Below are 22,228 nucleotides of genomic sequence, written 5' to 3' on the forward strand. Positions count from 1 at the left end.
AATTTAAATTAACGTCAAAGAATTTTCGCGCGCAATTTAAAAGGAGTTTATTCCACGCGGAGTCTTTTGGACCATTACATTTTTCTTATTGTCTATCTAATACACTTCATTAAAAATGTTTAATTCCATGAAAAAAGTTGTTCAAAGTGTAGAGAAAACATGGCAGCATTTAGCTTCGCACGCCGAGCAAGGCAACACATGGGACAATGAAACCAACTTGTACAAACGTGGTATATTAATGAACGCTCAGATTCTTTCAGATAGAGTTGACGTTGAAACAAAAATTGAAGCGTTGAAAAAAATTGGACACTTAGCATACACAGGTAGGCCAGCCTACAAAATATTCTCAAAGGAAACTAACCAAGGGGTTCAAATATTCATTCAAACTTTGTGACAACAAATACTAGGCCTAGTTCTAGACGACACAACGGTTTTCATAGGAATAATGCAATATTTTAATTCTACAGGAGGACCTGAAGCATCGAAGAGTGCCGGAAAATCCATTCATCTCGTTCTCGAAATACTGAACAACATTGAGAACCCACGAGCTCTACGCATACAAGCTGTGCGAAGTATCAGCGAGATCTGCAAGGGTCATAGGGACAATATCGACAGCTTCGTGAGAAACGGCGGGATTAGTTCCATCACAGAGAACCTAGAATCGACAACCGACCCACGGATGACCAGATGGTGCATTTATACCTTAGTGACGAGTAGTGTGAATAATTTAGCGATTCTTAGGGCGCTATCTGGTGTTCCAGATCTCCCTAAGCTACTGAGGAAAACGGTGGGTCTTTCTTGGAATGGTTGGGAATGTAACTACGCCACGATTCTCTTGATATTGCTTGGTTACAAAGATGAAACTGATCAGTAATCTTAAAACTTGTTACTAAGTCGAAGTTTCGACAAAATAAGTAGAAACATTGCAACATTTTATAAATGGAAAATAGAAAAACTTGTACAGTAGCCCAGAGCTTCCCACAAAGAAAGATAGTGGTGTGAACATTGGATAAGTAGGTGAGGGGTTAGCCAATATTCCAATATTCAAACTAGGTATCGAATAATATAATTCTTCCTGGTCTTTAAAATTACATATACAAAAGGTATATAAACAAAAATCTACTGTGCAAATAATCTAAAGTTTAGAAACAAAAACAAATCTTTCTTATGAATAACTTTATTATGAACAAATCTCAGAGATTACAAGACCATAGAAGTGGTCATTTATATACATACTTTCTTGTACGTATGAATTCTGAAATCTAACAGTTAACAAAAGGCTTTAGGATTCATTGGGTTTTTATTGTAAGTACAGTATTTGAAGGTTTATTTTTTTTTTTTTATAAAAAATGAACATTACAGTAGGTTGGGTTATGACTTTTATAGTAAAATGATAGCAACTTCAAAACTCTATACTCAGAGCATTATTTTGAAATATCTTAAATTATGTAATATTCGCTTGTTTGATGTTTATCTTAACTCAGGTATGACACGCTATAAGCGCAAACATTTTTTTCTTACGAATGTTAGCCGAATCGTCTAGAAAAAAGACTAATTACATGATCATATGAGAAAATGTATTGAATAATCCGTGTGTATTCTTACACTTGAGGGAAACAATTGTGCAAAAAGTCTTTTTATCCTTCTTTAAACAAATCCTGAAATGTTGATCATTTTGATTAAGCATTTTGAATTACTCATATAATCTATCTTCATCTTTTTTAATATAAATTATGAAACACAATGGTTGAAAAAATAATATCTTTAATAAAATCTTACTATGGGCAATGAGGGAAATAAGCTATGAAAGATAAAGTGGAGAGATTGTCTCATGGGCTTCCATGCAATCTTTTTCCTAATCTTCTTAATTTTGCTTTTTATGAAAATGCGTCACGATCGTGATCATGAAAAAAGAACACTTATTCTGAAGAACCACACAGCATGAGAAATGCACATGTGACCTCCATGAACTTTAACCTTCAACCAATTAATTTATAATACATTAGATGTTATTTACATTGTACAAAATTAGTACAAATTATGTCAGTAGTGTTACTTTTCCATTTGTTGACCTTTCGATGAATTAGCGCGCTGGATATAAGCAGCTTTTTTATGAAGATAAGTTTTTGTCAGAAGAAAGACTGCCATTTACCAAGAACTGCGTCTTTGATAGAATCCACATATTGTGCTGGTACCCAATATATCCAATATCTCGAGGCTTCAGTTGGGCCAAGCTGGAGGGCCTAAAAATAAGTTTATATATATTTGTTTCGGTTAGCTAGGCGATTTGCTGGTTTATTTGATCTCTTTCTTGATTTAAATGTCGCTGTTTGTGTAATACACTACACAATGCATTCATGTATACAGTAATACTGTACTATAGGTTTGGTATAACCAGGCTGGCTATAAAGCTCTGTCTACACTATCAAACTTTATGTGACAAAAAAATGTGATGTGCCCATATATGGACATGATGATGTCATATCACTACAATATTCAAGCATATCACACTAGTTTGATAGTGTAGACAGAACTTAATACTGGTTACAACAAGCTATGCATAGCATCTGCGCTAATTTACATTGTATTTGACTGGAAAACCCATCTTGGTTTTTGTTGCGATACTCCCTATACTGGGATTGGGTGCCGGTAAAACCTGATATAAACAGCAGGCCCATAACTGCTGGAACATTAACATCTCTTCTGATATATCAAATAAATTGTGTCTTTGTGTCTAATTCTGAATAATTTTTTTAATCCATTTCAACAAATCTTGCAATTAATTATTTTATTAATAAATTATAAATGCAAAATAGAGATTTTAGAGAACTCACCAAAATATGATATTCTTCGTGGCCATCAATTGGTTCACTTACAACCTTCTTAATCGATTCCATCTTTAACTTTTCAGTTCTCTCTGAAATTGACATTTTTATAGTAAGTATAGAAAGTAATACAAGACAATATACAGGATTTTTACAGAGGGTTTCATTTCTCCACAAAAGGGGAAAAATTGTCATTAGCTTGTTAGCCTATTAACCGTCACTTCTGGTGTCTTTTGCTGATAATAATAATAATAATGGAAATTTGTAAAGCGCAAGCATCCGTCTAAAAAAAGACGCTCACTGCGCTACTGACAACAAAGAACATGAAAAAAGTTACAAATCTTAAAGACTACAAACATTACAAATACGCTACAAGTTTTCAGGATAAGACATGGTGAATAAATGAGACTTTAAGCTAGACTTGAATGTATATAATGTACTAGAGTTTTGAATATGATCTCTAATATGAAAAGGCCACTTTAGGAGGATTGTGATGGATAAAGCATGGAACTACCATATAGTCCATGGTTAAAGTCTATGTTCTGTAGATATGATTTGAAATATGATACTTAATTTTAGGGTACACTTTTATTAAGCTCATTTCAAGCATTTATGTGTTTCCGTTTCACCTCTTTATTGACCCTTTTTCTGATTTCTTTATATTTTAACGATGATGAATAAAAAAAGAGGTCAGACATGAAATCATACTGTAAACATCAAAATAAAAACAGCAAATAATACCTTTTGTCCCTAACCATAACTGGTCTAGTTCAAGTTTAAAAGTTAGCCGTACTTTTCCACCAGATTTGTTGAACATTCCTGATATTGGGAAATTTGGTAATGGTTCCTGCAAAGAAAGTAAAGATTGTAACTTTGTACTAAAATCATTTGGAATGAGATAGAAGATTCAAGAACCAGGGACGGCATTTATTTTATCTTTTTGCTTAATTAAAGATAGAAAAGAGGTGCTTAAGTAAAAGATAGTCAAGAGGTGCTTAAGTGAAAAACTGGGGGTTTCACTTATCAAGCAGTTTCTTTTTATCTGATGAATAGGACTTCTAACATCTAAATATGTTAACATAAACATGCTATGTTACTTTGAGTTTCAAATCAAGTTTTAAGATAATTTTTTGGGTTTTCTTGATAAGCACATTTAAAGATTTTGACTCCTTATGAAACGATACCTTTTTATTCTTGATTCCTGGCATGATATCCTCTGGTTTTCCTTTATCTAGAACCTTTTTATGAAGCTTTTGCCGACTTAATGGCTCTTTCGTGGTGCCTGCTGTAACACAAACAATACATTCTTTGGATTCAATGGATGTGTATAGATATATATGCAAATAGAGTTAATTAAGGTATTAATTTAAGGTGACTTTTTGTAAATTTAAAAAGTACTGTTAAAAAGGTACAATGCTTCAGCACACTTGGTGGTGAAGTGCACTCCAGAAATCTTCATTAATATTATTACTGAATTTAAGTAACATGAACAACCTACCAAATGACATAACAACCAACTTTAAATTTGCCTGTTATACATCTTAAAAATGCTCTTTTTTATAATTTACTTTAAAATTACTTTCTATATTGATACTGAAAATGTACAGAATATAATTAAACTCTTTTAAGTAACACAACATTGCATACCACCCAATGGAATAAGCTTCCTATTAATTTAAAAGAAATCAAACATTTTGTTCAATTTAAGAAAGAATTAAAGAATTATCTTTTACTTAAATATTAAACAATTATATTATACACTTGTTCTTATTATTTTTGTAACCAAGGGCCAACTGAGACAAGTTTACTTCTAGGTTGGTCCTCAATTTTATGCTCTGTATCATTTGTATGACATTTGATGAAATAAATGTTTGTTGAATTTACCTGTTTCTTGAATAGGTACACCAGATGCTGTCGGAGTGGTTGTTACCGTCAACACATCCTTAAGTGTAGAACCAATCATCATCATCTTAGCACCCTTCGTGACCTTTGACTCTCGTAATGTCTGTTCGTCTTTCACCAACCCTTTGTACATTAATTTTTGCATAGCTGGCGGCACATCTAACAAATATAATTTGGTTTATTAATATCAAGTAAGGTTTATAGAGATCACCAAATATAATTGTATTGTGGGTCTTAAATTAGCAGTTTTTAACCAAGAGATACAGAATTTATATTTTATGTTTACCCAGACAACAAAATTGTGATGTTATAATAGGGATTTTTCGGCCAAACATGCAAGATCTTCTAAACTTGTCATCGAATCGACATACGCTAAAGAAACTGCTAAACTATGCTGTTAATTATGCAAATTAATAGAATGTTCACTTCATCTGTTAAATTAAGGTTTACTTGTTTGGCCAAAAACTCCCTCAAAATAATACTAAAAGAGAGATGTCCTGATCTGTTTCCTGGACTAATCTTTGTTACCTGTTAAACTTTGAATTTTCTGTTTCAGCTGCGATATTTTAGCATCTAGTTCAAAGGTAATGTCATAATTTTTCTTCATGTAAACAAGTTTAAAAGTAACAGTTTCTGATGGGACGTTGTCACCATCCTCATCTATTTTTTCATTTTGTGAATCAGTTTCTTTTTTTTCTGATGAATTATCTTCAATTTTTAAGGATTCGTTACTGGTGGTATCGACAGAAGAATGATTTTCTTTCACTCCAGGATCAATTTTGTCGCACGTCTCCATTGATTGAGTTATTTCTGTTTCTGTTGCAGCCGTCTCATCTGAATTTGTTGGTGCTTCCATTGTTTTTATGTAGTTTTCCTAAGTAGAGTAAAATCATATTCATAAACATATTTCTTTTCTATAACAATAGCTTAAATTAGGCATAGGCTTAATTATACTAATGGTATACACATTGTCATTGATTTTACCTATAAAAAATATTTTTAATTGTGTATTCTTTGATTTAGATGTTTGATTTCTTTTTGTTTCTGTTCTATTATTTATTCACTTCCTTCCAAATAATGCTACGATTGATGTGTTCATGGTGTACGTTCGTTAGGCTGACGTGTAGCACTTTTGTCACGGATGGACTGGGCCTAGCCTCTATGGGTTAGCTAGGCCTAATAAATAGGTGTTAGGCCTAGGCACGGTAGTACTAGTAGGCCTAGGTCTAGTAGAAGTAGGCCTAGGCTAGGTCTGGCTCCGCCATAATACTGAGCCTACAATACCAAGTATTATAGCCTAGGCCCTCCTCCTACTAGAAGAGAAAGCTTACTAATATTAATAAAATAATATTTTTATTTTCATAAAAGATAGGCCTAGTTTGGTTTAATCTTCTATGAATTAAGATGAAAATAACCTACTATCCGATTATTGCAACATCATTCAAAATCACTTTTTGAAAAAAAAATTTGGTCGCGAGAGAGAAAAAGGTAGACATATATGGGATCCACGGGGAAAATTCGAGATTTTATCTACCGCCCTCTATTTACAAAATAATAATAATGTCGCCGCCGCGCGACGCACACACAACACGGCCTCTGCAACACGACGGCGGCGCGGCATACCCAAAGCAAAATTTAGCTCTTCTTTATTTTTGTAGAGGGCGCTAGTTGGCTCTGAAAAAACAAAACAATCAATCTGAATCCGGAAAACATTAAGAAGTAGTTAACCACAATAAAAACAACAATTTCGCGTTGTCATCACTATCTTTGCTATCGAATAATTGGTCAAGATGTCGTACTGTGGGTGGTTTTCTGGAGAAAAGTACAAAGACCATTTTAAAGATGGTAATTTGGACCCAAAATTTACTATTTTTTAGGCCTAGAGTAAGTAGAGTACTCTGCTACTGCTGGGCTGGCCTCTCTCCCAGGATAGGCCTGGCTAGGGCTAGATCAAAGAGAGTAAAACCAAAAGGCCCTGCCTCTCTATACTTAGGCGGAAGTAGTTGTTGTTCCTAGCTTTTAGCTAGTTTAGGTAGTAGAAGTAGGCCTAGTAGTAGTAGTCAAATTGTTTTTTTACAAACCAGGTCCAAGTCGTGTTTGACATCTCTTGCGTTTTGTTGTATCCGTAATATAGTAAACCCAAAAAAGTATTATTTAATGGGGTTTTTTTTCAAGGTATGTACACATGCTCAAAATGTGGCTATGAACTATTTGACAGCAAGAAGAAATACAAACACTCGTCACCTTGGCCTGCATTTACAGATACCATTCACACTGACAGTGTCTCCAAAAGAGAAGAAAGTAAGAATGCCTTGAAAGTAAGTCAACAAATATATTACTTTTTTAAGCGCTATTTCAGAGATATGTCCTGGAATTATATTTTACAATTTTTAATTCTCTGTAAACCGATCAATGTTGTGATACCTTCCTATCGCTTCACAAAAGTTTGACCAAGAGATTTTTTTTGTGTAGGTATCCTGTGGAAAATGTGGTAATGGTTTGGGGCATGAGTTTCTTACCGATGGGCCTGATGGCAAATCACGCTTTTGAATATTCTCAGAGTCTTTGAAGTTTGTTGCTTTGAAGACTCAAGGTGAGTACTTTTTCATCTAACCTCTAAAAATTGTAGTCAAAATATACTCATGTTATTATATACTGTAAATATATAATTATAATATACTCATGCTATCAACATTACATAGTTACAAAGTTTCGAAGTTACACAGTGTGGATCTTCTCAGGGCTTTATTTGTTTTTATTGACTTCTTTTTTTTTTAGTGATGTTTATGATGATTTTTGTATGTGCTTGTATTTTCTTCTTTGTTTTTTATATTGTAAATTGTTGAAATGAAATGCAATATTATTATATAATAACCATGTTTTTTCTTTAATTTCTAGAAAAGAATGGAGAGGTGCAGAGGTAGAAAGCCTTCAACTGACAATGTACGCATTCCCCTGGAGAAAACTAGTTGCCTCATCACAGATAGCACAAAATATTTAGCTAATTAAAGATATATTGTTTCTCCCTTGTAAACATTTTGTTGTTGTTGAATATGCCATTTTAATGTCACATATTAGTTATTCACTTTGACAAAAAATAGTAGAATTGGCTGCCCGCCAATGGGTATTTAGTTACATTTAACCAATTATTTTGTCTTTTTCTAAGTGAAAACTTTTTTTTTCCTACAGAAGAGATTAACTTTATTAAAACTGCAAAATGGCATACTAATTTTATTAATCTTAATGTTTTTGGAAGACAATACATTTTTAACATTAAATGCAATTGATAGTAGTACTATTATCAAATATTTATTAAACATAGTATATTTCATGAGTTAACTATAAAACTAAGCACAAATACTTAAGTTTGCATTAAACCTCCAGGGAAGAGCATATTTTAATGTTTTTGTAGCATTACGGACCAAAGTATGACACGCTCAAGTTAAAGCCTTACATGGACGACTTGGAGAGTTGAGGTATCTGGCCATGCTACTAGAACATCAAAATATCCTATTTATTTTATCTACTCAGTATATATATATCAAGGTACAATGTTTGCAATATTTTTATATGATAAGTTATATTGAAATGTTAGCAAAGATGTAATAAATGAATCATAATTAGGACTTAATGTAATTCAAAGTGAAGTAGTACTCAAAAATAAATAACAGACATTGTGTTCAAAGAGAGTGCGTTTTATTGATAGCAGTGCATGTTGGACCATTCTTTGATGTCGCCGCCTATGCAAATCCTTTGTCATCGTCGTCACGTCCATGCTCACATGTAACGACACCTAAGTTTCCTCTTGACAACACAAGTGAGTTGACCAATCACAAAGGAAAATTCGGACGATCCATCGCGGTTTAATTGGTCAAATAATATACAGCGTTCGAGGGGAAACATTAAATGACATACCTGTTGACAAACCAAGCTTTAAATCAACTAGGTAAACGCAACAAAATCATTTTTTTCGGTTTGCCGTCAATTAATTGATCAAAATGTCGTTCGCTGGATGGGGTGGAGAAGTATACAAAGATCATTTTGAAGATGGTAATTTGGAGTTTAATTTGCTCTTTAACGACTGCAGATAGAATTAAAGTAGGCTTAAGTTCCTTGGCAACATACCACTACAGTTATAGTACTAGAAGGTCGCAATTGGCTAGAGGTTAAGCCCCTAGTTAGTACTACCTAAGTTAGGCCTAGGGCCCATGCAACTTTGTAAAGCATTTAGTTAGTAAAAACTAGTACACATTTTAGCAATTTTCTTTTAATACCAAAAACCATATAGTAGAACTGTAGAGTGCTGGCAAATTCCAAGTGCAATATTTTTCGCGCCGCGGCTCTAGCCAGCTATATGTCCCAAGAGAACATATTCATTAATAAGCTGTTTCATAGCAGTAGCTTTAGTAGTATCTAAGGCCGACAGTTTTGCGAATTTGTAAACTCAACTATAATTTATAGGTCCCAGCTGCTGGACCCAAAAAACGTCTGGGCGTGAGTCACGTTGTCTCTAGAGGGTATTCAGTTGCATGCCTACAATACAGGTTGAGGTCACACACAAACAGGCTACAGCATATCTCCCCATATAACTCATAAACATATTCATTATGTGCATATTATCGAGGGAGGCATAGACTAACCAAACCAGTAAACCAAGCTTGAAAAGGTTCAAACTGCTTCTTTTTTTTTGTCTTTGCAAGGTATCTACAAATGCTCAAAATGTAACAATGAGCTATTCGACAGCAAAGCGAAATATAAAGACTCATCAGCTTGGCCTGCATTTACAGAGACCATCAACGCTGACAGCGTTTTCAAAAGAAAAAAAAGTCAGAATGAATTAAAGGCAAGTCAACAAACTGAATAGCAATATATTTATTGACTTTTTTTATTGATAGCTGACATGTCAACTATGAAGCAATAGAACTTATATCTGCACATGCTTACAAACCAATCAGTGTTGTGATAGAATCCCATCTTAAAAATAGTCAGAAAAAGCAGGTTTGTGCAGAAAGTTTGGCCAAGAGATTTAAATTGTCTTTTTCTGTGTAGGTATCCTGTGGAAAATGTGGTAATGATCTGGGATCTGAAATTATTGGCGGTGGTCCCGACGGCAAGTCACGCTTCCAAATATTCTCGTCATCTTTAAGCTTCATTCCTGCTTAAGGTAAGCAGTTTCTCACTCACATGATCAAAACCTCTAAAAATGTAATAGCTCTAAATATTCTCATATTATTTATTTCTCAGTCATGTTTTTTTTTCTTTAATTTCTAGAAATGAATAATGAAATGCAACAGTAAATAGCATGTTACATTACGAACCAAAGTATGACACGCTCAAGTTAAAGCCTTAAATGGATGACTTGGAGAGTTGAGGTATCTGGCCATGCTACTAGAACATCAAAATATCCTACTTATTTAATTACTTTTCTTAGGACTACAGTATATATTTATTAAATAAAATCAGGGTACAAAGTTGAGAATTTGGCAATATTTTTATAGGGTATTCATATTGAGATATCAGGAATTTAAATTAATAGCATAATATTGAACATCAAAATGTCATATTTATTTTAATACTCTTCTTAGAATTACAGTATATATTTATTAAATAAAATCAGTGTAAAATGTTTAAAACTTAGCAATATTTTGTATACAATAGGATATTCATATTATTCAGATGTTATAGGAAAGATGCTGTTAAGATAAAAATTGCATTATTATAGCATAATATTGAACATCAAAATATCCTATTTAATAACTTACTCAGGGTCACAGTATTAAATAAAGGTACAAGGTCTTAGCAATATTTTTGTATGATACATTATTATGAGATGTTAGTAAGCATAGATGCAATAAATTAATATTATTTTGACTTCTAAGTAAATTAGTACAGTATTCAGTATTCCGAATCTAATTAATATGGTAAAGAAAATTACATTTTTGATCTGTTTTTTTAGTTAGTGAGGGTTGTTCTGGGAGTCTTGATGTGCAAAATAAAGAAAACCAATACTGTATTGGACAAATTATAAATGTATATGTAAATTAATATTCCTAAATTTGGATACAGTTGTCTAGTTACTGGCATTAGTTTCTAGGTTTGGTTCACCAACGACATCCACAGCTTCCTCTTTTATAGTATTGACATCTTCCATTTTCTTCTCTGTTGTGGGTTCCTTTTGTTCTTCAGCTTCTTGCAATCCTTCACATTCATCCTGTTCAGCTTTTTCAGTCTTTATTTCTTCTGGTTTGCCATTACCAGAATAATCTTTTTCTCCACTATCTTTGTTTTTCTCTTTTTCTCCACTATCCTTGTTTTCTCCCGTTTCTCCATTACCTTTGCTTTCTTCTTTTTCTTCCTTCTTATCTTCAAGAACTTCAACAATGGAATGCAAGTTATACTTCCTAAATTTCTTGAAATCCTTGATAACGCTCATGCAACATACATTACGGATAACTTCCACAAGGATGACCAATTCCGGATTATCCATGTTTGCCCGATGATTCAAGTCTTCATTCCTGCGAATAATCCTATCCAAGATACCCATAATAGTCTTGCTTTTCATAGTAGTATTGATTCTTATTTTAATAACATACATATATGTTTTACATGAAAATTCAAAATGAGGTGCAACAATTTTGTCTGCAAGTTGCTCTAACTTTTCGTCGTAGGCTTTACACGTTCCGCTGACAGGGAGAAGACGAAGGATGGCGCGTGATTTTAACTTCTTTGTTTCTTGGAGATCACTGAGAATGTAATGGGCAAGCTCGCATGGATTTTCAATCTAGATAAAAATAACATCATTTAAATTTGTTAATAATAGTCTGAATGAATCAAAACCCAGAAGACAAACCATGCAAGAGCAGTTTTTTAACCATGGAGCTATAAAATTCAATCCTGTATCCATGAAGCGGTCGAGTTATGAACTAATATGCTTCAAGTGCATATCATCTCGTACTAAGTGAAAGCAGGTATCCAATTTGACCCAAAACATGGTGTCTTCTTATTGAACGAAAGCAAAGTGGAGAACACAACCATACGTCAAGAGACCATAGCAGTACCAACTGACTTCCACATGTATAGCAAATGTGTACTTACATCAGCTTTAATAAACAACACATTGTTTGCATTAGTTTTTAACGCCTGGAATCTAAACTGCTTTCTCTCTTTTAGGCTTGATACTTCCTTTTTTAATGCCAAATCAAAATCTTCCTCATCATCATCACTTTCTTCTACAAAAAAAAGTTATGAATAAAGACAAATTAAGTTATGAATAAGAAGGAATGCAAGTACAGTATAATAGAAAGGTTTTTCAAATTAATTAATTAAATTTCAGTATATCACCGGGCGGTTTAGAATTAATGTTCTTTGCCTGATTTGTTTATTATATATATTATTATATTCCATAAATCAAAAAATGCAATTGTTTAAAATCTCTCCACTTTCTTGAACACATTACCCTAACCCAATCATCACTTTCTTCTATAAACAAAAATAAAGTTATGAATGAGGAAAGTAAAGGAAGGCTAATGGGAAAAATTATTAATTGTAATTGTTTAAAATGTCTCCACTTTCTTAAACATCATTTACCCTAATCCAATCAGCAGTTTCTATATGTATTTTGTGTTACTTAATACTCTACCCACAGAACTTATGCTCACTTTCAGCTGAGACAACAATCTTAGCTTCCAGTGAATGAAGATAGATACAACCTGAAAGTTGTTTGAGATAAGACAAAACAAACAGCATATACCTTTTACAAAGCCTTGAACTGCTGGGCCATACATTTCATCAGCATATTCATTTAAGAGTTGATACGCATCTTGTCTGCATTTAAACTCGTTGTAATTGCAGGTTATTATGAATCCTTTCATGCCAGCATCCAGCTCCTGCTCGGCATACTTGCCCTTCTTATGAGCAGACTTGATGTAGTAAGATTTTGGTCTTTTATTTGTCCTTTGTTTTGTCATGTTTTAAATCTCTGTTGTTCAGATACAGGCTATGAGAAAACACATTTATTTATGACAATACATTTTCATTCAGGTTATATATAGTGTCATAAGCGGAAAAATTATCCTTTATTTCGGAATTAACACAATGGATGAACGCGCCTCTGAATGAAGGACATGAACTTTGACCGGATTGTTCTTCCCAATTAAAAAATAACTGGTTATTTTGTATCATAAGATGTATTATCACTAAACCATATACAGTTACTAAAACACACACATAACTGTACAGTATAATACAAAAATAATAATTGCTTGAGCTATAAAATACCTAGTAATAATATCAACTAAAAAAATCTATAAAGCATAATTAAACTAACATATTTAATGTTATACACCACTTTTTATTTACAAACATTAACATTTACAGCAGTTGGTGTACATCCCCCAAATAAAAATGGAACAGTCTGTAACGACAGAATGTTTCACCCTGTACACACATTATTTAATACTGAATCAGAACATTTTTAGTCTATAAATTTAAATAAAAATGTTTTAATTCCTTTCATTGATCCCTAATCTTAATAATGAATAACAGTTTAATTTATTGTTAGTCCAATAAAGTGTTCAATAATTAGTGTTATTGTACAATAACAGATATTACAATTAATTAAAAACAAGATTTTAAAATTCATAACTGGAAATTAGTAGTTTATCAGTACACAATGTTTTAAATAATTGCTAATAGCGTCTCTTTCAAATCTTCATGAATAAAAAGACAGCCTTTCGGAATTCTACTGAGTTTTTTTCCCCGCCAAAAAGTAGTTCAAGTTGCATTAGATTGGGAAGTCAAGAATGGTGCAGGATTCAAGGAGGTCTTCAATGCTTATCTTGTGTTTTAAATACTTCTTCCACAGTCTGAATAACTTTGCATGTTGCCATTGTTTCTAGGGGAAAAATACCAAAATAAATATTTAGGTTTAGAGAATTGAGTTGAAACCCTGGCACTAGATCAGGGTTGAACTCTGGACCTTTGGATATAAAGGCAAGCATATTAACTAGAAGTAGAGTAAGAACAGAACCAATCATATAGGAATATGCATAAATGCTTATTTATTTTGATTATTTAAATGAAAATGACAAATTCATTTTTCTTATGGGCACGCATGATTTTTATATTATTTTGCCGGTTATCAATTATGTTATTGTAACTCCGCCTTTTTTAGGAGATAAATTGTTTTTGAAAGTTCTGATATTCTTTATTTGTTTGTTTTGTTGCTTACTTTCTTGATGTTAATTTTATCAAATTTGTTTGATGTATTAATTGAATTGAATTAAATTATTCTGATCACTAACAATAACGCTGTACCGTTTCCTTACCTTTTTTAGACTACAGAGTTTCTCTTCAGATACTAATTTCCAATGCGCTGGTAGATCAAGCTTTGATATGCTGTCAAACTGACCAACTAATTCATACAAACCAGCCGTCTTCCCTATGAAACAAATAATAATAATAATATATGGTATTTATAAGGCACCCTTCCAAAACCTTAATGAGGGGAGTGTGGCGCAGGGTTTGGATGTTGGACTACTGATCGTGAGACTGAGGTTCGAATCCAACTCTCGCCGCATTGCTTGTATCCTTAGGCAAGATACTTTACTTACGTTTGCCTCTCTCCACCAAGGTGTATAAATGGGTACCCGGTTAGATCAAGACACAACTTTGTGCTGATTACTAGCTGCATTATGGGAGTATGTTTCCATACGTGTTTGTTCCAAAAAATGACTGGGGTAATAATGTTCAGCACTTAGAGAAGCTTGCTTGTAGAGCGCTATATAAGAATGAACTATTATTATTATTATTATTAATACGTCATAAATATTTGTGAGCATGCAAACAGATAATGAGGCAATCTTACCATCTATGTGCTTTTCTATTTTCTTGTGCCATTCTTCAACATCGGTCTCTGTTCGTACAACTTGTTCAAAAACACTCCAATGATGTGGTCTCCAAAAAGCGTGTTTCACCCAGTTGCTTTCAACATGACTAAATAGGCTTTGGCACTTTTTGTTTTTTTTCTGCAACCTGAATATGAAAACAACATAAATACTCTCTTGCATATAGAAGCATGGAGGTTCAATCAAAAATAAAGAAATAATACCGGTAATAATTTGGTTTCACAGTAAATTCGCTGTTAGTGATAAAGTTTAGAAACTTTTCTCTGATCAGTCCATGTAAAGGACTTTGATCTTTGTAAAAGGACTTATATATACTGTAAATGCTAATGATGTTTGATTTTAAATTCCTTACCTAATTAAAGCATCTGGTATCTCCTCAGATGGCAAGTACACTAGAGCCATTATTTTCCTTGATAAACTAATTTCTGCCTCCTAAAATATATAAAAATTAAAAACAAGTTTTAATGCAGTAAAAACTTATCAGTATGACATTCGTGTAATAAAGCAAGTAAATCAAACTTTCGTTTTTGTTGACTAGAATGGTGGCCATCACAGAAACACTTTATTCTTTTTTGTCATGTAAATTGTCTTATTGCGGTCCTCCATAAAATCAGCGTAAGCTGGGTGGAACCCATTCTCGAAAAATGGTGAAATAAACAACTGCCATCATACAAAAATAGTCATGGGGTTAAATTACTGACGTCTTTACGTCACGCACACTTACTAGTTTTGTTCTTGGCATTTTTTTCTTGATGTTCTTCATCCAATGGAATGCACAGCCTTGAATCAATACGTTGGGCATTGCAGACTGAAACGCCTTCCACAACGGAACATCAAAATCAAGCACAGCCTTTTTGACAGACTGTCTGTGTGGCAGAAGTTTAACAAGGTGTTCGAGAACCTGTCGGGTACAGAGTGTAGAACAACAAAATATTATGCTAATACAGTAAATCCCTCTTTTGGGACACACCTATTTAGGAGACACACCTATTAAACGTGAACATTCTCAATTGACACTTATAAACTTTTAGTGTCTGTGTATACATCTGCTTTTGTTTTATATATACTGTAGTTTAATATACTGCACACAATGTTCCTATATGTTTGTGGAAATGAATTTAAATGACAAATGAGATGAAACATATTTTTTAACACTACAGCCACTATTAAATACTATTAAGAGGACACTTTTTTTAATAGTGGTTCTACTGTAACTTTAAATACCCTTAAAGGGACACTGTGCTGGATTCAAAACGTGTCCCTTTAATAGTGGTTCTACTGTAACTTTAAATACTCTTAAGGGGAAACTGTGCTGGATTCAAAACGTGTCCCTTTAATAGTGGTTCTACTGTAACTTTAAATACTCTTAAAGGGACACTGTGCTGGATTCAAAACGTGTCCCTTTAATAGTGGTTCTACTGTAACTTTAAATACTCTTAAAGGGACACTGTGCTGGATTCAAAACGTGTCCCTTTAATAGTGGTTCTACTGTAACTTTAAATACTCTTAAAGGGACACTAAATAATGGTTCTACTGTAACTTTAAATACTCTTAAAGGGACACTGTGCTGGATTCAAAACATGTCCCTTTAATAGTGGTTCTACTGTAATTTAAATACAGTACTATTAAAGGGACACTTGTTGGGTTCAAAAAGTCTCCCTATAACAGGGGTTCTTCTGTAACTTTATTGAAATAGTGAATTCAGTAATATAGTTTGCATTTCAAACTGTCTAGAATTACAACAAAAATCAGTTTGTTTGCGACACTCACCGCTTTATAGTCACGTTGTCGATGTTTTGACATCAAAACAAAAGCAAGTGGTATTAGAATCACTTCAAGTTCCAGGCGCACATATGTCTGGATTGATAAGACATGTGTAAAGGGATGTTGCACAAACTGTAGGATAAAACATAACAAAAATCATTTTATCATTCATAATTTTTAGAATGTGCACACTTTTTAAGTATAGTAAGAAAGGCAAGAACCTGATAATGCTCAAAAAAAAAAAAGGAAAAAAAAGCCAGCACTTTTACCCCCAAACAGTAATAAAGTAGAGTGGTATTAAACATATTGCAGAGGCCTGGGATTTGAACAAAGGACCCTAGTATATAGGTAAGACAAGCAGTAAACCACCAAGCTACAACGCCACTAATCCTACATATACTGTACTTGCATTACAATATTTAACCTACCTTGTTTGTGCAGTCAACCAACCAGATTTTAGTATCGGCCAAAATGGACAGTTGGTCATTTGAGGCCATTAGGATATGGCGGTCAGAATCACACTGTATATCGGCTTTAATGAAGTCTTGAGGCATGTAATGGTCATTTATCTAAAAAAGTAAAAATCAAATTAATGAATTAATTTATGTACCCTGTATGTAGAAACAAGTAGAGAAAACAATAAGGACTAAATCTCTATCTACACTATCAAACAAGTTTGACAAAAAAGTGTGATGTGCTCCAATATGGTAGTGATATGACATCATCGTGTCCATATATGGGAACATCACATTTTTTTGTCACAATTACCTTAAAATTTAAATTCTTTGGATTGTTAGGTCGTAACGTAGCCCTTGCTCTATTTGCAAGTCTTATCAACACTGGAGTGCTTGGCAGTCCTCCAGCCACAATTCCTGCATTGTAATATTTAGACACCACATCTCTAACTACCTTGCGAGCCGTATCATTCATCATTAGCCTTGAACGCTCTTTGATCTGTAAAAACCGAATAACAAGAGTTAATATGTCCACTCCCGTTGAAATGAGATTTTTGAAGGAGATAGGTGTAAGAGAATACATTTTTTGATATTATTGATTTTATATTGTTGTTAAGCTCTGTCTACACCATCAAACTAGTCAAAGAGTGTGATCTGCCCAAATATCGTAGTGATATGACATCGTTGTGTCCATGGGCACATCACATTTGTTTTGTCACATAAAGTTTGATAGTGTAGACAGAGCTTAAGATATATATAAAATAGAATATATTTATTAGTGCTACACTGAATGTGTAATACAGTACTATACTAATAAATACTAACACTAATTTAAGTAGTAAAAGAAATCATTGTATAGATGTACAGTATAAAGATCTGAAAATTAAACAGATTTATATCATACCACAGTTATAATGTTAACTTTAGTAGACTAACACTACTGTAATTTAGGTAGTAACAAAAGAAATCATTGTATAGATGTATAGACGTCTGACTATTAAACAGATTAAAGCATACCTCAGTTATAATGTTAACTTTAGTAATAGACTTTGGCTTGGGATCGTGATTGTGGCTTTGCTTTCCTTCCTTGAAGCCCTCTACTGTTTGCTTGATTGAAGCAGGACAACGGTTCACTTTATTCCGAACACTGCATTTCCAGGTAGTGGTATTTTTTCCTTGAAGCTGTCAGTAAAAAAATGGTATGTCAATCTGTGTGTGTAACACCAGTGTTGACACTCCAGTATGTGTAACACCAGTGTTGACACTCCGGTATGTGTAACACCAGTGTTGACACTCCAGTATGTGTAACACCAGTGTTGACACTCCGGTATGTGTAACACCAGTGTTAACACTCCGGTATGTGTAACACCAGTGTTGACACTCCAGTATTTGTAACACTAGTGTTGACACTCCGGTATGTGTAACACCAGTGTTGACACTCCGGTATGTGTGAAAAGGGCACCATACAAAATAGTTTCAAATTTAATATTAAAAGTTGAAACTCTTGTTAGTTGAAGTATTAATACATGAAAAGGCAATTTGCAAGCTTTAAATAAGTAATATACCGTACCTTGACTGTAAATGAGAATCCTCTACTATCCAGAAGCAGACGCCCTCCACGCTTTGTTCCATTATCAGCAATCGTATAAACCGGACCGACAATGTCAGACATATCAACGTCATTTCTACACAAAAGAACAATTAGAAATTAAAATATTTTATACACTTAACTCTCATAATTGAACTATCTGATAACCAGAATCGCAGGTTCCTAAATTCTTTACCATCAAAAACACATTTGAAATACTATAATTTTTGGACAACCATACGTATTAGGCCAGGCCAAGGGTATTAAAAGAGTTGACTGTAATAATATTCATAAATGAAATAAACACTTACTGTAGGACTACTACTCCATCTGATAGAGAAATTGTTTCTTCAGCTGCAGGGTGTTCACTGAAAAGAAAGTTGCAAAAAATAGCTACAGTAGTTGATACAAGTATTGGACAACAGTGAAAAGAAAAAACTGAGAAGTTTTCTCAAAATAAAATGAAACAATTGTTACCCAAAAACTGACTTACAATCAAATTCCAAATTCCTTTTTTTGTACATATTTTGTGATATATTTTACTTTAATATTTAATTATCAATAAATTACAATAAAAATGTCAGAAAGTAACTGTCCATAAATAAAATCATTTTACCAACGGAAAAAAAAATCAATTAACTTACCTAACGATAGACATTGCTGCATTCCGAGTTTCTAAAAAGATATAAAAATATAATCATTACAATTATGTAAATGAGAGCTTTAAAACTAACCCAGTTAAGTCTCATACAAATCCATCTGAACTAGCCCACTGGCAAAGATTACTAGTACCAGAGATATTTAGCAAAATTGATCAACACAACATAGTCTATACTTAAATTTTGTAATGCTAGTTTAGGTTTGGAAAATGGCATATTTGGCTGTGCAATTGTAACCTTATAAGTAAACGTTACTCTATAGAGGGCATTTAGGGTGAAACCTCGTGGGTGTTGAGGATGGAGAGACTCATGTTTTAGATTGATGTTGGAACAACCCAATAATGTGTTGTAATTTTAGCTGAAGACTCTGTGTGATTGATTACCACCACAATATGATCATATGTTACACAATCTACAGTTAAGCTCTGTCTACACTATCAAACCTTATGTGACAAAAAAGTGCCCATATATGGACATGATGTCATATCTCTACCATCAAATATTTGGGCACATCACACTTTTTTTGTCAAACTAGTTTGATAGTGTAAACAGAGCTTTATCTACCTTTTATAAGCTGTAGCTCTTCTTGAATTGTTCTTACTTGAGGAGATTGAAGTTCTGAAAACAATAGCAAATACTTTCTGTAGTTATGTACTACTCTCAGTCACCAGTGTAGTATAATAGAGATATTATAAAATGTCTTTATGGTAGTATACATGAAATGAACACAGTATTGGACAATGGATTGTGGCCTTTTAACTCAATTTATATTAAACCACCTACAGTTTTTTCGAATTGATGCTTGTCTTTGAGGTGTGGGAGTGCGATCACTCGACTGCACACTGATAAATTGCCTTCAAGGTGCGTGATTTACAGCCCACTTAAATTTTAGAATAAAGTATAAAGCTCTATCTACACTATCAAACTTTATATGACAAAAAAATGTGATGTGCCCTTATATGGACATGATGTCATATCACTACCATATTTGAGCATATTACTACCATATTTGGGCACATCACACTTTTTTTTGTCAACCTAATTTGATAGTGTAGACAGAGCTTAAGGCCTGTGATGCATGTTTTCTTACCTTTAATCATCTGTACATCTTGTTCAATAGGGCCTAGCTCCATGGGCAATGGCATTTCTGATTCTGAAAATAAGATAATGGAAAATCATTTACTGCAGCTTTATGAACAGCGAAAGTAAAAATTAAAACTAGGGTTTTGGACTCCCATTATATACAATTTCAGCCTCCTGCAGATTTCAAAATGATGTTCAGTTTTTACCAAACAGAAATGTATTGTTTTTAGAGAGGTACTGTAAATGAAGGGATTCCCAGTGGCGTAAGCGGCTATGAGTGCTCACTGGCTAAACCCAGGGGCTTATGGGGGCCCCTGAGCAGGGCCAAGAGGAAAAAAATGGCATTAAAATATGTTGAAAAAGGCTAAATATATCTGAAGCCTCCAGCGTTGGAGGGAAACTTAGGGTTCTTAAACATCAGGCCTCTGCATTATGCCACTGGGGATTCCCCTTACCTTTTTTACAATTTGTGGATTCAGCTTCTACATCTCCTGTAGCTTCTTCTTCCGATACATTCTTCTCCATCTTGGATTCCCACAAAATTCCACCTATCAAAAAAGACACTTAACCTGTATTTTACACAACATGAAATTTAGCTATTTAACACAAGAAATAAATAATAAAGACATACAGTAAACAGACAATTATATTCAAATCATAATTATGCATCCTTCGTGATAAGTTACATATTTCATTTATTTGACCAACAAACCACAATGTAAAATATACAGAGATTTGAATTGATCAGTTGCTAAAGTAAACAAGATTACTATTAAAGAGTCAGCAGTCACATGATCTTAACAAATTAAATTTATAACTAGATTTAATTCGTCACTATGACGAATTATAGGTTATATGCATTGATTAAAATAAAGATAATTGATTTGTAAAAGATATATTGATTGATTGATTTTCTCAGAATCTTTAATTATTTATAATATATGCTAGGATCTTACTAACGCAAATACAATAGCCGGTATCGCAATCCGATCAAAGATCCCTCTGCGTATAATGTCATAAACCACATTTGTTACATAATAATAAAGACATAAGTTTTTTAATCTGTTATAATACTGCACGTTTTAAATTGTTTGCAATATTGTTGTTTTAATCTACCAAGCAAAGTGAATTTCCATTTTTATGGACAAATAAAATTTCTTGAATCTTGACATACTGTACAGTATTGGCTTGTAGCTTCGGCGGTATTGGCGTCCCATAGAAAATGATGTCGGCTTTTTTTATCACACACCAACTACAGCACCTACTACTATATTTACTACATACATACAGTAGTACTAACTATTACTACTGTATGACACTATTCATTTACTATACTTTAAGTCTGTATTAATACTTAATATTATTATAATAAACTAAAATTTTATTTAAAAATACACCATTTGATACAAATAGCCAAATTAACAATTGTTTTTAATGACATATTTGTTAATCACTCGGGTCAAAATGACCCGAGATGGGAGCGAAGCGACCCTGTACAATTGGCAAAACATAATGTGGCCGGTCGGGCTGTGCAATAATGCCAAGCAGTATGTACAAACCGACCACGCCCGCGAAAATTGTTCAGGCAGCGCGTGGTGGGGAAGCCAATCCCGTGAAGGTTTTTAGTACGAATCGACTAAAATTGGTTCAAAATGACCATTTTTTAATACCTTTTGTTGTTTTCGACACTTTTTTTTCAGTCTAGATTCAATAGTCTTTAGATTGATAATAGTATCAAAAGCTACAACGGCATAAAAACGTTAAAAATAGTGCATACAAACTGTTTAGCTTTTCCCTTTAACTTACCATGCATAAAAAGAACTAGGCCTAACTCGACGAATAAAGAAGATTGTATAGCGCCGCTCTCTACTACGCTATACGCGGGGGCGCTATAACCAACAATCTTTAGAATAAACTTCTGCGCATGTCTTAAAAACATAAACAAACATCACACGTGTTTTTTAAAATTGTTGTTTTCTAAAATAAAAAAACAATAAAATACATTTACCATACTGTACTATTTAATACATACATCCCACTGTTATAA

General features: G+C 33.3%; 5 protein-coding genes across 7 annotated transcripts; 2 read left to right on the top strand and 3 right to left on the bottom strand.

Moving 5' to 3' along the window:
• Positions 1 to 82: 82 nt before the first annotated feature.
• On the top strand, positions 83 to 931 carry LOC144840826 (armadillo-like helical domain-containing protein 2). Its single transcript, XM_078696867.1, has 2 exons — positions 83 to 323; positions 468 to 931. The coding sequence occupies exons 1-2, from the start codon at positions 116 to 118 to the stop codon at positions 872 to 874; spliced, it is 615 nt and encodes a 204-aa protein (XP_078552993.1). The 5' UTR covers positions 83 to 115; the 3' UTR covers positions 875 to 931.
• Positions 932 to 1,744: 813 nt separating this feature from the next.
• On the bottom strand, positions 1,745 to 6,264 carry LOC144839409 (ubiquitin domain-containing protein UBFD1-like). 2 transcript variants are annotated; one of them, XM_078694749.1, is made up of 7 exons: positions 6,147 to 6,264; positions 5,256 to 5,601; positions 4,710 to 4,886; positions 4,010 to 4,107; positions 3,567 to 3,672; positions 2,835 to 2,917; positions 1,745 to 2,243 (listed from the first exon to the last, which is right to left on the bottom strand). In XM_078694749.1, exons 2-7 carry the CDS (start codon positions 5,581 to 5,583, stop codon positions 2,130 to 2,132), a joined length of 906 nt encoding a protein of 301 aa, XP_078550875.1. In that variant the 5' UTR covers positions 5,584 to 5,601; positions 6,147 to 6,264; the 3' UTR covers positions 1,745 to 2,129. The 2 variants fall into 2 exon arrangements, with proteins under 2 accessions (XP_078550875.1, XP_078550874.1); XM_078694748.1 differs by having other exon boundaries at positions 4,010 to 4,110.
• Positions 6,265 to 6,415: 151 nt separating this feature from the next.
• LOC144841438 (methionine-R-sulfoxide reductase B1-A-like) lies at positions 6,416 to 8,404 on the top strand. The gene is made up of 4 exons (XM_078697767.1): positions 6,416 to 6,572; positions 6,903 to 7,045; positions 7,200 to 7,320; positions 7,626 to 8,404. Exons 1-4 carry the CDS (start codon positions 6,518 to 6,520, stop codon positions 7,649 to 7,651), a joined length of 345 nt encoding a protein of 114 aa, XP_078553893.1. The 5' UTR covers positions 6,416 to 6,517; the 3' UTR covers positions 7,652 to 8,404.
• Positions 8,405 to 9,589: 1,185 nt separating this feature from the next.
• LOC144841437 (THUMP domain-containing protein 1-like) lies at positions 9,590 to 12,895 on the bottom strand. Of its 2 annotated transcripts, none has more exons than XM_078697765.1 (3): positions 12,478 to 12,895; positions 11,823 to 11,956; positions 9,590 to 11,508 (listed from the first exon to the last, which is right to left on the bottom strand). In XM_078697765.1, the coding sequence occupies exons 1-3, from the start codon at positions 12,692 to 12,694 to the stop codon at positions 10,798 to 10,800; spliced, it is 1,062 nt and encodes a 353-aa protein (XP_078553891.1). In that variant the 5' UTR covers positions 12,695 to 12,895; the 3' UTR covers positions 9,590 to 10,797. The 2 variants fall into 2 exon arrangements, with proteins under 2 accessions (XP_078553891.1, XP_078553890.1); XM_078697764.1 differs by having other exon boundaries at positions 11,823 to 11,949; positions 12,465 to 12,895.
• Positions 12,896 to 13,043: 148 nt separating this feature from the next.
• Positions 13,044 to 22,045, bottom strand: LOC144841436 (uncharacterized). The gene is made up of 16 exons (XM_078697763.1): positions 21,988 to 22,045; positions 20,637 to 20,729; positions 20,189 to 20,251; positions 19,663 to 19,716; positions 19,084 to 19,114; positions 18,751 to 18,807; positions 18,422 to 18,536; positions 17,869 to 18,033; positions 17,165 to 17,350; positions 16,825 to 16,965; positions 16,403 to 16,528; positions 15,357 to 15,533; positions 14,985 to 15,064; positions 14,593 to 14,759; positions 14,054 to 14,166; positions 13,044 to 13,620 (listed from the first exon to the last, which is right to left on the bottom strand). The coding sequence occupies exons 1-16, from the start codon at positions 21,992 to 21,994 to the stop codon at positions 13,510 to 13,512; spliced, it is 1,686 nt and encodes a 561-aa protein (XP_078553889.1). The 5' UTR covers positions 21,995 to 22,045; the 3' UTR covers positions 13,044 to 13,509.
• Positions 22,046 to 22,228: the final 183 nt, after the last annotated feature.

Source organism: Antedon bifida, chromosome 4 (genome assembly GCF_963402885.1).
Source record: "Antedon bifida chromosome 4, ecAntBifi1.1, whole genome shotgun sequence".
In the NCBI taxonomy this organism is placed as follows: Eukaryota; Metazoa; Echinodermata; class Crinoidea; order Comatulida; family Antedonidae; genus Antedon; species Antedon bifida.